The 16,504-nt window shown below is 45.5% G+C and overlaps 1 protein-coding gene across 1 annotated transcript in view; it reads left to right on the top strand.

The window, feature by feature from the left end:
* Positions 1 to 833: 833 nt before the first annotated feature.
* SCPEP1 (serine carboxypeptidase 1) overlaps positions 834 to 16,504 on the top strand; it is a 27,071-nt gene continuing 11,400 nt past the window's right edge. The window contains exons 1-6 of the mRNA XM_070482950.1: positions 834 to 990; positions 3,298 to 3,446; positions 7,201 to 7,290; positions 9,368 to 9,523; positions 9,881 to 9,955; positions 13,400 to 13,472. Of these exons, the coding sequence (XP_070339051.1) occupies positions 906 to 990; positions 3,298 to 3,446; positions 7,201 to 7,290; positions 9,368 to 9,523; positions 9,881 to 9,955; positions 13,400 to 13,472 (628 nt within the window). The 5' untranslated portion in view covers positions 834 to 905. The remainder of the gene's footprint in view (positions 991 to 3,297; positions 3,447 to 7,200; positions 7,291 to 9,367; positions 9,524 to 9,880; positions 9,956 to 13,399; positions 13,473 to 16,504) is intronic.

Here is a 16,504-nt window from a genome sequence, read left to right as displayed (position 1 = left end):
AGCCTCTGCATAATCTTGTTTTCTAGTTCTGTGAAGTGAGTTATTCAGTATACCCTAAAGTAAACTGACCTTACACACACACACCCACGAAAACATCTCTCTCATCCTTTTCCTCCCTTCCTCTTCCCAAACCTCCAATTCCCTCTTCAAAATGACGGTTGTGAAGATAATGTTAACACAGAATTACGCTGATGACAAATTATCGAGAGGAAAAACACAATAAAAATTTTTATTGTATTTCAAAAGATGAAGTTAAAGACTAGAGGAAAAAAATATCCCAAAAGCCAACAATGATTATGTAAGATCTAAAATTTTTTTCAAATTTCCGAAATATCTAAAATATACATAAGTTTATAAGAAAAATAATTTTAAAAACAAATCTGTGAAAATGGAATCCCCCAGTTTCCAACGACCACCTGGTTCAGGCTTAATCTGATTTGGGGCAGATGTAGCAGTTTTTGAAACGCCAGGCCTTTTGTTAGGGAAAGAAAGGATAGGCGGGGCAGGAAGCATCGGCCTCGTGGTGTTCCTCCGTCGCACAACCCAAGTCAAATAAACGCACTAAACGCCTCTTCCTCTCGGCTAAATCCACCAAAAGGCAAAGAACCACGTGGTTGTGCGGACAGAACACCCACAGCGCCTTTGCAGAGGTTCTGGTTGGCCCGCCCCGCAGAGGGCGCGCGGGACATTGCTAGCCGCCTCGCCCCCCCAGGCCCCGCCCCAGCCCCGCCCAGGCCCCCCCAGGCCCCGCCCCGGCCCCCCCCAGGCTCCGCCCCAGCCCCCGCCCCAGCCCCGCCCAGGCCCCCCCAGGCCCCGCCCCAGCCAGGCTCCGCCTCAGGCCCCGCCCCAGCCAGGCCTCGCCCGCCACCGTCACGTGCTGTGGCGCGGAGTCCAGCCTGTTGCCGATGCTGCGCCTGGTATTCGTCATGGAGCTGGCGCCGCGGAGCTCTCCCGTCCCTCTGCTCCTGCTGCTTCTGGGCCTGAGCGCGGGTAGGTTGGGGCAAAAGGTGCATCCGCAGCCGGTGCCTTCTTCTTTCTTCAGAGATGAAAGTCTATTAGTGGGATTGTGCTTCTTAAAGCAAATCTCTTCCCGCGGTTTCTACCTTGCGTAACTATGTTGCTTTTGAACTTCACCCTTTTTTTTTTTTTTTTCTTTAATTCACAGTGCTTTTTCTACCCTTTTCTGGCTCTGGGTCCTCTGGGGCTCCTTTCTTCCCTGCGCCTAGATAGTAGCAGTTGTGCAAAACATGTGATTTGGAGAAACTGCTGATCAATGAGATTTCCACGATTTTAAAGGCACCTCCCTTTTCCTGCCGTGATTGGCTGCTAAATGGGATTATGAGGTTTTACTATTTTCTGCTGAAACATGCGGCCCGAACGACCCCGAGAAATCCTACCACGAATGGGACGTTTCACTGACGTTCGGCCTTTCTCCCTCTACTTGATCAGAACGGACAAAGTAACATCTCCCCTCACCGTGCTCCTTTTGGTAAAAACAAATTCGTGTTTAATAGGATGACTTGCAAATTGATTTTTAGTCTTGTCTTTGAGCAGAGTATCTCTTGGTCTGAATCAAGAACTGAGAATTCGAACTAGTCACAAACTTGCCTTGTGATCTTGGGCAAGTTGCTTAACAGTTCTCGTTTTCCCTTTTGTAAAGTGGGAATCATGTGGCCTTCCAGCTTGTGTCTGGGAAATGTTGTCAAATATGTTGACCCCCACATTTTAGCAGTGGTCACTGCCAGGGAAGGGAAGGGTGCCAGAAGTTAGGTCAAAAGGGACCCGAGCCTTATCTGTCATTTTCAAGGAGACTGTAATCTCGTGTTACTGGTAGGTAGAATCTTATAGCCACATCTGTAATATTCTAGCCGTTTATTTTGCTCCTGAAGCCACTTTCTGGTTTTCTTAACCCCTGTCCTTATCAGTTACACAACAGCATTATCTATCTCCTCGTCTACTCCCTTCTCTTTTGGAGATGAGTTTTTGTTCTTTTACTTGCCATAGGGGTTTGAAGGGCTTAAGAAAGGAAGAAGTAGAAGGCAGAAAACTCCAGTCACTAAGGATCACCCCTCTCATTACCTTTTAACATCCCCTTTTTTTACCCACAGAATGGTATTTCAGAAAAAGATACTGTAATTTGAAAGTTGTTACTTTAGCAGAGTTGACATAGAAAATGTATTTAACCTACCCTCTTCCAATACATAGTTTACAGATGCTAGAAAAGTTAACTAAGGAAAATTGGAGACGCAGGATTAAAAGATATACACACACGCACACACTCGACTTTTGATATACTTTTTGCCAATTGCCTTCCCCAAAAGTTATGCCAGTGTGCACTCTTGCCAGGAGTGCTGAGGGCCAGTCTCCTGTCTCCTGTGGACATTGAGCACCTGCCATCATTTTTTGCCTATCGAATAAGCAAAGCTTTTTAGTGGCCTCATTATTGCTTTAATTTTCATATTTTTGGATATTAGTGATGTTAACCATTCTTTCACAAATTTATGAGACATTTGTATTTCCTTTTTCATAAATTATTTCCTCACAGACTTTACCCATTTAACTGTTAGGATCTTCCGTTTTTGAATTGATCTACATGATTAAGGAAAATTACCTTTTTTCATATTTGTTGCAGATCTTTGTTGTTTGCCTTTTAATTTTATTTTTGATGTACAGAAATTTTGTTGGACAGGAATGTAACAAGTTTCTGTCCTCAACTCTGTTGATATTTTTCTTATAGTCTCTGGTGTATGCTTACATCGTTTTCCTATCCAAAGGTCAGAAAAACATTCAATTGTATTTTCATATTTTTTTAATATTTAAAATTTAGATACTTGATTCACTTGGAATTTATTTTGGTTTATAGTGTTAAGAGAGGACTACATTTCTTTTTTTTTTTTTCTTTCAAAAAAGCTAGCACTTGGGGGCCGGCCCGGTAGCATAGTTCAGGGCCAGTCTTCCTCAGCGAAAAGAGGAGGATTGGTGGCAGATGTTAGCTCAGGGCTAATCTTCCTCAAAACAAAAAAAACTAGCAGTTGTTCCACAATAATATAGTGAATAATATTGGCCCCACAAATTTGTTATGCCTCTTTAATCATATAGTAAATGAGATATAAAAACCAGCATGTTGCATTTTGAGATTTTTCTTTTTTCCTTATCTCCACAATATATTAGAGTGAGTAAATTGCCTAAAAGGTAAACCAAATCGTCTCTAGCCTAGCGTGGCCATCTCTACTGTGCTTGGAATTTGCCTGGACATTAGACATTCTTCAGGAAAACCAAATCGTGCTTCTGTTTCAGGAGCTGTCATCAACTGGCCCACAGAGGAGGGCAAGGAAGTGTGGGATTATGTGACTGTCCGGAAGGATGCGCACATGTTCTGGTGGCTCTATTATGCTACCAGCCCCAGCAAGAACTTCTCAGAACTGCCCCTGGTCATGTGGCTTCAGGTAAAAGTGGCTTCGCTGCCTGGCCAGGGTGGGCCAGGTTTCCCCCACTTATCACTTTGCTTGCTCTTAAGGGCTCACAGCCCAGGGGTGAAGGCCTGAGCTGGTCCAGCAGTCAGCTGGGGATCGCCTAGGCTTGGGGGCTCCGACATCCTTCCAAGACAGGCAAAGGCAATTGTAGAGCCAAGAAGGCCAAATCAGAAGGTGGGGGATCCTAGCCTTTTGCCAGGGTCTTTTATATTATATTGCCAGGCAGTGGCAGGAACCCTTCCTGGAAGCTCCTGAAGACATAAGCTGATAGGAAGTGTTCTGAAGGATTCCAGAGCAAAGTCCAGTCCTCCTCCCCCCTTTCCCTCTCCTCCCAGTCCTTCCCTACACCCTAACGTCTTGCCCCCAGAAAAGCTGACCTTGGAAAGGACTCAGCCTTTTGCATCTTAGTGTTAAATATTGGGCCCTATCCTTCTCCCTAAGTGTGTTGCATTTTTTTTTTTTAAAGATTTTATTTTATTTTTTTCCTTTTTCTCCCCAAAGCCCCCCGGTACATAGTTGTATATTCTTCGTTGTGGGTCCTTCTAGTTGTGGCATGTGGGACGCTGCCTCAGCGTGGTTTGATGAGCAGTGCCATGTCCACGCCCAGGATTCGAACCAATGAAACACTGGGCCACCTGCAGCGGAGCGCGCGAACTTAACCACTCGGCCACGGGGCCAGCCCCAAGTGTGTTGCATTTTAATTGACCTCTGATTGTAGGTCGGAAGGTGGGGAGCTGGTTGAAAGGTGTTTGGGGGCAGGCAGAGAATCTTTCCTTGCATTCCTAAAATATCTAGCCAGAGGTGGCCCACACCCTCCCCACCCTCCCTAGAGATCGGGAGGGGTTGAGGCACACAGTCTTGCTTCAGCCTTTGGAAAACGTAGGCATGGCCCAGCTAGGGCTTCACGTTGCTCACTGGTAAATAGGGCATCCTGGTTCTCGCCTCCATGAGATGCAAATGTCACCTCCTCTGAAAATGTCGGCCTCTTCATAAGCAGCCTCCCAGGCCAGTCCATGCAGACTTTCTGGTGAGACAGAGCGAAGATGAGCAGTTTGCAGGGGGGACCTTTATCTCTCAGGATTATCAGTGTCTCCTTTGAAGGCTGGTGGTTAGGCTCAGCCTGAGGGTGCAGATATGAAAATACCTCAGGAGAGGAAGCCATATATGTAGGCCAGGGAACTTCTGTCCACCCCGGGTGGCTGGAGATGAAGATGCAGCATGGGTGTCAGGAGGGGCGAGCGGGGGACAAGCCCAGGTCTGCCAGACTGGAGACCTGACTTCTCCATGCCTTCCTGCCACTTAACAGCTATGGTAAGACACTTCCCTTTGGGCTTTGGTTTTCTAATCTGGGGAATTTTAGTGGTTTTCAAACTTTTTATTAATCAGCAGAACTGAAAGCTTACTTTCAGAGCCAAAGCAGAAGAAAACAGAAGTGCTGAGGCTGGGGTGGGGGCTGGGCGCCGATCCCCACCCAGTCAGCTCCACTTTGTCACATGCTGCCCCTTGGCACTTTCTGGGCTCTCTGGAACACAATTTGTAAACCACCGAATTTCAGAGGTTGCAAACCTTCCTTTTGGTTGACTGCAGAGTAGGGTTGTTTTTTTTAATTAGTTGCCAACATTTTAAAATCAAGACATTTTCTTCCTTTTTCCAAAAATCAGGAAATGTAGCCAGTTGGGACCTGAATTTACTGTCCCAAAGCTGGGTGGTGGTGGCTGCCTTTCAGACGGGGCCTGAGGAGGAGCTCCTTTGAGAAGGGGATCCCTCTGCCCACACGTGACTTCTCTGCTCCATCTGGTGCAGTTTCTGGCCCCTGGAGGCCGTCTCATTTGTGTCTTTTGATTAGATTAACCCTACACCACTGAGATGCTACTTGAAGGTTATCAGCTGGCTAACTAACCAGGCTACTCTTCATTTCCTCAGAGGCCCAAGGGAGAAGAAAAAAGATTATGATTAAGGAAGAAATAATTTATCTAGATTAAAAGGAGATCTTTTAGGTAGCCTACTGAGGACGCGTACACTGACTGCTCTGGGCGGGTCTCTGAGAATCCAAGTCACGTCATCTGAGTGGAGCAGTAAGCTATGTTAGGTACACTTTCAAGTCGTGTAAGCGTTTCAGTTGGTCCGCTGACACATTTACCGTATTTCAGAGTCACTGGGTAGCCCGGGACTATGACAGCACCCCATCCCAAAGTTCTAGTCAAAAAAGCTTTTGTAGTGGGAAGTTCTCAAATAACAGAAGTCTCCTCCAGCCAGCTTCTCGTTGCCATTGTCGGGGACGAGGGGGGTCATTGATGCCACCACAGCTTATCAAAAGCAGCATGGGAAAATGGCATTTCTCCCACAAAGACCAAGCTCCCTAGGAGACCCAGCTTCCCTCCTTTTGCTTGGTCCTGTCCCATCCCATTAAGTCCACTAGGAAAAAGGGGCCCGGCTTCCATTCGAGGATGCATGCTTGCCCTTAATTTACTGCATAATGCATGATAAGCATTTTTCAGTGCTGCCACATAGTTTGTGATTCTAAATGGTGGTGTCACATTCCATCCTGTAGATGTGTCATGAGTTACTAACCTGTTTCCTGACTGGGGGTCGTTGGAGTTGGGTTTTAATATCACTGTGGTGAGCAGCGCCCTCTGGTTTGTGAGCTTTTTTACCACTACGTTAGGAAGTCTTAAGATCAGAGTGTGGACAATTAGAGGGATTTATAGCCTTCCACTTTTATAATAGTTAGCTTGGTTTAGGTTCAAAACATTAAATGGTTTCATAAAGTCTTTCCCTGGTAGGGTCCTCTCGTTACCCCTGAGCCCTGCCTCTGTGACATCTTTTGTCTTTTTTCTTTGGATTTCCCTGTACAGATTGCCCTGACTTCTGTTTGGCCTGAGCTGTTCCCTTTCATCTTTGCGTATCTCCATCTGCTATCCACTGTGCTCATGCACAGGGATGGAGCACCCTTTTATTTGAGGCCCCAGGCCTGTCCCCTTGCCTCAGCTGATCACGCTCTCCTCATAGCCTCCTCAATTCAGCTGGCCGCTGAGATTTTGTCCAGCAAAGCACTGACCATCCTTTGCTCTGACCATCTCCTGAAGGGCCTCCTCCCCTCTCTCAGCTGTCGGAACACAAGGAGCCTCTGCCTCTCACCGTCTGGGCCCCCCAGCCCTGACTTCTCTTCAGAATCCTACCTTGCCATTGGTCCTGGATGCCCGCAGTATTGAGTGCTCCGTGCTCTGGGGTGTCCGCATTTGCGACATTATATCCTGGGGATAGACTTGACCAAATTGCCCCTCAGCCTGGGTCCCTTGTCCATCCTCAGGGACACTGGTGGGATGGAGAGTCACAAGGCCCTGGGTCCAGTCCTGGCAGAGCCCCTAATTACCACATCCCCTCCCTGGGCCTTACTGCTTTGAAACGAGAGGAGTTGGACAAGATGTTCTAAGGTCAGTGAGCCCCATGGCATGCCAGAGTTCAAGCTCAGAGAATCAGAGGCTGGAAAGTTCCCTCTGGGACGCGCTTAGCCCAGGTTGGTTCCTTTTAGAAAGGTTTCAGCTGTTACTGGGGGACTCAGTGCAGACGCCCCTGGTTCGCTGGATCAGTTGTGTCTTTTGTGTGGGGTTGACCCAGCCATCGCTAAATCATAAATCATTTATAGTGGATGTGGTCATCATCGCCATGACTCACGTTTGATTAATGTTTTCTCTGGGCTTATGTTTGTTTCTTTTCTGTTCCACAGGGTGGTCCAGGTGGTTCCAGCACTGGGTTTGGAAACTTTGAGGAAATTGGGCCCCTTGACGTTGATCTCAAACCACGAAGAACTTCCTGGGTACAGTGAGAATGGCCCCTAACTGAATTGCCCAGTGGCCTCTCTGAGGCTGAGCCCCAGCCAGCCCTGCCCCTTCGTGGGTGGGGTCACAAGTTTAGCAGCACCATCCTGCCACCCCTCTCCTCCTCCCTCTGTAGGCTGGGACCTTGGGCACCTGTCCACAGGCCTCCTTTCTAGCCAGCTTCTCCCTTTTCTCGGGACAGTTTATCCCGAGATAAATTGTCTTTCTTGTTTTCCCCTCCTCAATGACCTTTCTCTCCACTGGCCTGCAGAAACCTTCTCTAGCAGACACCCTGGACCTTGTCATTTCCCACATATTGGCCATCTTTGCAGTCTGACTCCCACCCTCTGGCCACAACTTCCAGTCCTTCCCCCCTCCTCCTGTCTTGCTTCCTTACTTCATCAAGACTTCACACCCCTTGTCCTCTGCCCTTTGGCTGTCTCACTAGTCCCTCCCCTCATTCTTAGCTTCACTTCCTCCCTAACCCCTCTCTGATCCCTCCCCACCCCACCTCCTGGCTCCCTTATCTTTCTCCCTTTACAGCCTTGCCATGCCAACCTTGGGTCAGTCCTGTACATCTGCTTGGCCCCTGCCCCCAGGCCGCCAAACATTAGCGGGCAAAACACACTTCATTCCTTTGGCCACCCAGTCACACCTACCTAGCTATACTCACATCTACTCTTCTTTAAGACTCAGTGCAGGAGCCAGCCCCATGGCGTAATGGTTAAGTTTGGTGCACTCCACTTCGGCAGGCTGGGTTCATGGCTTTGGATCCCGGGCAAAGACCTACACCATTTGTTGGCCATGCTGTGGTGGCAACCCACATATAAAGTGGAGGAAGATTGGCAACAGATGTTAGCTCAGGGCTAATCTTCCTCAGCAAAAAAAAAAAAGAAAAGAAAGAAAGAAAAAAAAAACCCAAACACTCAATGCAGTTGACCTCTTCCTGAAGGTCTCATCAGTCCTTTGAGTCTCCCATCTGTCTCCACACTGGTCTTCCTAAAGTACATTTTACTCTTACCTCAAGGTTTTTAGACATGCCGTTCCCTCAGCCTGGAACATTCCTGTACTCAACTCCAACTGAAATATCACTTGCATTTGCAGTAGCAGAGTGCCCCACTGGCTTGTCCCCAAGGCCCCCAGAACTAAGAGGGTAATATAACTCAGATAGAGAACCTGAGTAGAAGTGAGGGGTCTGGGCCTCAGTCCTAATGCTGCCATTATCTACCCAACTTTGTGACCTTGGACAAGTCCTAGGCCTTTTCTGGGTTTTAATTTCCTAATCAATGGAGGGCATGGCTGGACTGTGTCATCACTAAGGCTTCCAGATGTAATATTCTATGACTCTAAGCCTCTTCAGGAAAGGTATTAGAATAATTCTTTTTTTTAATTTGAGGAAGATTAGCCCTGAGCTAAGTGCTGCCAGTCTTCCTCTTTTTGCTGATGAAGACTGGCCCTGAGCTAACATCCATGCCCATCTTCCTCTACTTTATATGTGGGACATCCCTACCACAGCATGGTGTGCCAAGCGGTGCTATGTCTGCGCCCGGATCCGAACTGGCAAACCCCGGGCCACCAAAGCGGAACGTGCGAACTTAGCCGCTGCGCCACTGGGCCAGCCCTTGGTATTAGAATAATTCTGTTCTCATAGTGTACAGGGAAGCCAGGCTCGGGTGGAAATTGGCTTAATCTTGAAGAAAACTGACATGTGGTATTCAGCCCTGGGCTGTACTCTCACTGCTTCGAGCTGTTGCTCGGACTGAAGCTGCCAGGTCTGCCTGTGCTAACATATTGCTTCTAGGGCATTTGTACCCTGTGAAAAGTGACAGCTGAGATGCTTTGATCCCCACGTATATGTTAATCTTTCCTTCCTGTCTCTCCTTTCCTTTGTCTGTCTTTGCTGTAGTAGTCTATGTTCTTGTCCCTTATTTTTTTAAATCCCTTTTAGAAACAAGATCATAACCACACCAATGGCCTCATATTTGTGTTTTTTGTTGAGCTCATGTAAGATGATCAAAAGTTAATTGGTGGCTGGCTGACTGATGGCAACATGGGATTTTCCTCTGTGCCGTGTAGCTCCAGTCGGCCAGTCTCCTGTTTGTGGATAACCCTGTGGGCACTGGGTTCAGTTATGTGAACAAGAGTGACGCATATGCCAAAGACCTTGCCACAGTGGCATCAGACATGATGGTTCTCCTGAAGACCTTCTTCGGTTGCCACAAAGAATTCCAGGTAAGCAAAGACTTAGGGACCGCTCAGCAAGGGCTGGGATTCACAGCACGGCGACCATCAGAAGAAACTTACACTCCCCCAAGAGTTCGATGCTCAGCGGGTTCCAGAGAAAACCTTTTTGCACCCAAGATCAGGTTGTGGACTTTTGTTTCTATCATCTCTAAAGATAATTTTTAGCTTGAAAGAATGACCCTGGTGCCAGTATTCTAATCAGACATAATAATCAGATATGGGAAAAACCAACAAAAGTAGACTTGTTGTGTCTGGCCATTACATGCAATAGAAACTTGAAATTAATTCCTGTGAATTAAGAGACATTCAGGGTATTTAATTCTTTGTAAATTTCTTTCTTGCTAGACAGTTCCATTCTACATTTTCTCAGAGTCCTACGGAGGAAAAATGGCTGCTGGCATCAGTCTAGAACTTTATAAGGTAATGGGGATATGACTTTGTTGTTTTGGTTTCAGACAGAAACTGATTGTGTTACTTTTTATACTCACCTGATATTGAATATACTTTGAATAGGACCTTGTACATACAAAGTAAGAATCTGTAATAATAACCATGAAAAGTTTCAAAAAGAACAGTAAAGGATGCCTTACCAGATATTGCGCAAGCTATAAACCTATAGGGAGTAAAACAACATGGTACTGGCCTAACAACAGACAAATAGGTTAAATGCAACAGGATAAAGAATATAGAAACAGATTTTATATATATATATATGTATATGTATCTGTGTATGTTTATAGCATATACATATGTATCATATTTACATATGGTCATATATAAGTACTAAGAGGGCTGGGGCCGGCCCAGTGGCACAGCAGTTAAGTGCGCACATTCTGCTTCGGTGGCCCAGGGTTCGCTGGTTCGGATCCCAGCTGCAGACATGGCACTGCTCATCAAGCCATGCTGTGGTAGGTGTCCCACATATAAAGTAGAGGAAGATGGGCATGGATGTTAGCTCAGGGCCAGTCTTCCTCAGCAAAAAGAGGAGGATTGGCGGCAGATGTTAGCTCACGGCTAATCTTCCTCAAAAAAAAAAAAAGATTTAGTCTTTAACAAATGAAGCAGTATATGTGCATAACAGAAAATTAGAAAGTACAGCAAGCACATATTAAAAAATTAAAATTTCTCCTTCCCACCAGATAGAGATCACCACAGTTAACACCTTTGTGTATAGCCTTTAAATCTCTTTCTGCACTTTTGTAAAGAAATCGCTTTTTTAACCAATATGAGATCATATTTTACGTGATGTCTGCAGCCTGCTTGCTTCCATCGCTAGTCCCCACCTTCCCACTTCAGCAAACTTTTGTCTCAAATATTCAGGCTTCCTTAATAATCCCAACGTGTCCTTTATGGCCAGTTTGGCTAAGCCAATACTCAATCCAGATCCGTGAATTACATGTGGCTGTGATGTCCCTAAGGTCTGTTTTCATCTAGCACAGTCCCTTTTTTATGACCCTGATTTGGTAAAGAATCCAGACTCCTCGATTTACAGAATGTCCCATTTTCTGGATTTGTCTGGTAACATCTTCACGGTGTAAATTTACTTTAGTCCTCTCTTCACTGTTTCCTACAAAACTGGAAGTTATATCTAAAGGCCCGATGCATTCAAGGTAAAAGTTTTGGCTAGATTATATTACAATAGGTCAGTCAGGAAACTGGGGCCCAGAGGTCATCTCCAGCCCACGACCTGTTTTTTACGTTTTCATGGGGTGGGGGTGGGGAGGATTAAAAGAAGGACATTTCATGACACGTGAAAATTATATGAAACTCAAATGTCAATGTCCACAAATGAAGTTTTACTAGAACTCTCATTTGTTCCTTGGTTGCCCGTGGCTGCTTTAGCAACACAGTGGCAGAGTTGAGTAATTGCAGCATAGACTGTTTGGTCTACAAAGCCTAAAATATTTAACATCTGGCCCTTTAGAGGAAAAACTGCCAAGCTCTGATATTGGTGATGTTGTACACTTCATTTTGCTTCAGATCAGAAGGCTCATGATGTCTCGATCTAGTCTGATCCCTTCATCACGTTCTTACACCCTCCCCAGGCCAGAAAGTTATCTGGGCAGTGTGATTTTCATACTATAGGGACGTCCGCTTCATCCATCTTTCACCGAATGACTTTAACATCAATTTTTAGTTCTCACATAAATCAGTAACTTCATTACGAGTTTCAAAGTGATGGTTTCCTCCTCCTGTCATTTTGTTCACGTCTCTTAGCTCATATTCTTAAAGTGGAACTTTCTCTCATCTGGGACTATTTAGGTAACTTGAAGTAAGTTCCTTCTGGAAAAGCCAGTTAAATGTGTAATTCTTTCTCTTTAATTACCAGTGTTCAGTCAGGATATTCATCGTTTTCTTATTTCAGCTCTCTGAATAGCTTGTGCATTCACCTAATTCAGAATTCAAGAAATGTAGAAGGTATACTGTAACAATCCTCCCTCTTGCCTCTGTCACCCTCCCCTAAGACACTCTGGTATTAGTTTCTTCTGGATCTTTCTAGAGGTATTTCATGCCTGTAAAAGCTAATTCATATATATTCTTTCTTCCCATTTTTATACAAATGATAATATATGCTACACTATATACTTTGTATGATATATTCTACAATAAATATATATCTACATACAGTCATGCGCCACTCAATGACATTCCAGTCAATGATGGATCATATATACGATAGTGGTCCCATAAGTTTAGTACCATATAGCCTAGGAGTGTAGCAGGCTATACCATCTAGGTTTGTGTAAGTGCCCTCTGTGATGTTCGCACAATGAGAAAATCACCTAACAACACATTTCTCAGAAGGTGTCTACGTCGTTAAAGACACATGATTGTATATTCTATGTATCTCTTTTTTAATTTAACAAAAATAAATAGTATTTTATATAAATGATAGTGCACACTACACTATACATACTACTACGTATATATTTTATATATCTCTTTTTTTTTTCTTGGTGAGGAGGATTGGCCTTGAGCTAACATCTGTTGCCAATCTTCCTCTTTTTGCTTGAGGAAGATTGTCACTGAGCTAACATCCGGCGCCAATCTACCTCTATTTTATGTAGGATGTAGCCACAGCATGGCGTGACAAGTGGTACTAGGTCCGCACCTGGGAGCCAAACCTGGGAACCCCAGGCTGCCAAAGTGGAGCGTGTGAACTTAACCAGTACACCACCGGGCCAGCCCCCAATCTCTCTCTCTTGTTTAATTTAACAATGTACCTTGGAGATCTTTTCATATCAGTCCCTGAAGAGCCTTGTTAATCTTTTTTCAAGGTGCATCATAGACCATGGAAATAACCATAATTCGTTTAGCCCATCCTATTGATAAATATTTAGTCTGTTGCTAATTTTCCGCTTCTGGGCAGATGTATTATTTTTAAACATATAAAGGAGCAGAGGGGCAGGAGCTCCTAGTCCTAAGGCATCAGCACACCCTCGAGGACCTCCTGAGGAGGCCTCCCAGCCCTTGAGTGACTGTCACTTGGACAGTGCTGATGTACCCAAGGAGCCCCCTGAGCACCTTGTGAGAAATCACAGACCTCAGGGGTGGCTGGGTCCCTCCTAAGGAAGATAGAGCTGCACTAGACCCCACACACGTCCTGCCAACCCCCTTGTGAAACGGTAGGGAGAAACTCCAACACCTCCTACTCATTTTGCAAATGGCGGCAGGAGAGAGTTACTCTTGCTCTCTAGTGGGTATCTGAGGTCTTTGGATGCCCAGGGAATCTTGGAAAGGGTGGGCAGAAGTTTGCTGTGCTCGGGAAAGGCAGCGTGTAAAGGCTTGGCTCCCTCTGTCGAGGACGGGATGGAGGCCCCTGGGTGCCCATGCAAGGCTGTTTCTTGGCTTCTTGTCCTTCAGGCCATTCAACAAGGGACCATCCAGTGCAACTTTGCCGGGGTCGCTCTGGGTGACTCCTGGATCTCCCCTGTTGGTAAGTACAGAATTTTCAGGTGTTTCTTTACTTCCTTTCCCCATCCTTCCCTGTGACTTTGGGCTGTGTTGTCCAGATCACACAGAACAAGGCAGCAGAATTTTCTGGGTCTTCAGAGAAGTCAGCCCAGAAAACATTTGCCTCCGGAACATCCAAGAAATTTGGGGATGAGAACTCGTTTACAAAGCACCCACCATGGGCTGCTACAGGCTGAAGCAAGTTCTCTTATTTGATTGTCACAACGAAAGAATCCAATGTTACAATTGAAGACGTTCTAAAGACTCAGAGAGGTGACAAAATCTGCCCTCTGACACACAGAATGAGTGGCCTGGTCGGGATTCAAACCCAGGTCTGTTTGTCACCTTGTCCCTTCCACCACCCTGATGCTAGAATGAACATTTGGGGTGAGATTCCCATATGTTGATGGGAATCACCATTATGTTGATGGTGAATCAAGCTTACTCTCAGGTCCTGCAACGCAGAGGGTCGCAGTTTCATGACCTTAGCATCGTTGAGAGTGCAGAGGAAAGTTGTTTATGTGGCAGACATCCAGGGTGTGGCTTCAGACACCTGAAATAACCACCTCGGTGGGGTTAAATCTAACACAAGATTTCTAAATCCTAGCACCATTGACATTTTCCTTCGCGTACTTCTTTGTTGTAGAGGCTCTCCTGTGCGTTGTAGGGTGGTTACCAGCATCTCTACTCTCTAAATGTATTATCACCCCAGTGTGACAACCAAAAATGTCTCCAGACATTGCCAGATGTCCTCTTGGTCACAAAATCGCCCCCAGTTGATGACTACTGTTCTCACCTAAACAAAAGGTGACTTTTCCCAGGCAAAACCAAACTGTACAGTGAGAAATCAGAAGAGAAGTTACCCCAGAGAAGTGAGGGGAATAAGCCAGGAAGGGACCTGAGGGAACTTTCTAGGCCGTCTGTGCTCCCTATCTTGATTGGGGTGGTCATTACATGGGCATATGCATTTATCAAAACTCATCTAAATATATTTATGACTTGTGAGGTATGATTGTGCCTCAGTTTTAAAAAAATAATTTATAAAAGATAATATTTCCCCCCTAAAAGAGAGTTGGCTCCTCACAGAGCCATGTCCCTGATGGATTCGGGCTATTCTGATGCTCCTCGGAGTGGTAATTTCTTGACCTCATTCTTGGCAGCTCCAGGGTAGGACTGACATAGCATAACTGAGAGCCGTGAGTCGGCACTGGAAGAAGGGTTGTTGGTTTGTCCTTCCTGGATGGACCGCTGAGGACATCAGGAAGCTGCAGGGCCTTGACCAGAGGCAGGAAGGTCCAGCCGGTTTCTTACCAGACGTCTCACTCAAAATGACAGCACTGGCCCTTACACTTCCTTCTGGGGTCTCATCACAGTTTCCTAACACCCCTGAGCACTTTGCATGTGTTAACTTCATTTAGTGCTTACAACAACTCCATCAGATGGATGCTGTCCTTATCCCGATTTTTCAGATGAGGAAACTGAGACTCAGAGGTTAAGCACTTTTTAGAGTCACACAGCTCAAGCCAGGATTCAAATCCAGCGTTCAAATCCAGGCAGCAGGCACTAGAATCCAGGCACCTGACCATTACACTACACTACCTCCACAAGACCAGCAAGTTTAGCTTCCAGGCTTTGCAAGGGCTAGTCATCCTGGCCAAAATCTATCTTTTCACTTTGCCATGACCCACCTCCCCTTATAAATCTTCCTGCCCAGCCCTTACTCCCTCCTTCCAGATCTACTTTAAGTAGCACCCCTCTCTCCCAGAAGTACTCCCTTTTTGAGGGGGAGATACTGTTAATTTTCATGAACAATAATTCATTGCTTGCTTGGTAATAGGTGTTGTGCTAGGTGCTACGAAAGATGCCCAGACACACTCCACGTCTTCAAGAAGCTCTGCCTGGTTCAGTGTGGTACCCAGAGCCACCTGCGACTGTTTACATTTAAATTAATTCAAGTACATAACATTTTCAATTTTTCAGTTGCACTATCCACATCGCAAGTGCCCAGTAGCTACACGTGGCTATTGGCTATCGTTTTGGACCACACAGATATAGAACATTTCTGTCATCACAGAAAGTTCTATTGGACATCTCAAATCTACATCAGAGGCCAGCAAACTATGGCCGACAAGTCAAATCGGTCCTGCCACCTGGTGACTAAGTTTTTTATTGGGACACAGTCACGCCCATTCACTTACATATTATGTGGCTGCTTGGAGGCTGCAACAACAGAGTAGAGTAGTTGCAACAGAGACAGGCTGGCCTGCAGAGCCAAAATATTTACTGTTTGTCCCTTTGCAGAAAGAGTTTGTCAATCCCTGGTGTAGATCAAGTAGGGGATGGAATCCATGGGAGAATAACAGATGATTCTATATTTGAAGAAAATAAGGCGCCAGCTTGAAGGTTAAGTGGAGCGGAGAATGGTACTAGGTCCTGGGAGACCCGGCATCCCTGCATTTCTCAGGGTGTACTCTGAAGAATACCAGGCCAATGAGGTGCTAGACAAAGGGCTCTGTGGTCAAATAAGTTTTGGAAGTGCTAAACAACTGCTCCATCTCCTCAAGGTTTCACAGGCACATTAAAGGCTCTGAGAAGTCCTGCAGTAAAGAAATGTGTTTTACTTTGTATAACCACAAAGACTTACCTGAAGAATCATTTTTTCTTCCTATCCCTAGATTAAAATCCTTCAGAACTGAGGTTATTTGAAAAATACTTTGAGATGCTTGACTTTAGGGAAGCATTGAAGGCTTTTAAGCAAAGAAGTGACATTCAAATGTGCTTTATAAATTGTGGTCTTTGATACTTTGTTGGCACTTCTCTTGATGGCACTAGCCTTACCTGGTGTCATGGTAATTGTGAACTTGTCTAAACCAAGCCCAACTATTCTCCTTGAGGGCAGGCATTGTCTTACTCATATTTATATCTTATAAAGCTCCATACAGGCCCTTAGTAAGTTCTCAAAATATTGGTGGAATAGAAATGAATTGATTGGCAGTATAGTAGCCACACACTCTT

The sequence above is a fragment of the Equus asinus genome, chromosome 13, assembly GCF_041296235.1.
Source record: "Equus asinus isolate D_3611 breed Donkey chromosome 13, EquAss-T2T_v2, whole genome shotgun sequence".
Classification (NCBI taxonomy): Eukaryota; Metazoa; Chordata; class Mammalia; order Perissodactyla; family Equidae; genus Equus; species Equus asinus.
Note: the sequence above shows the minus strand (reverse complement) of the source record. Positions and strands in the feature narration are given on the sequence as shown.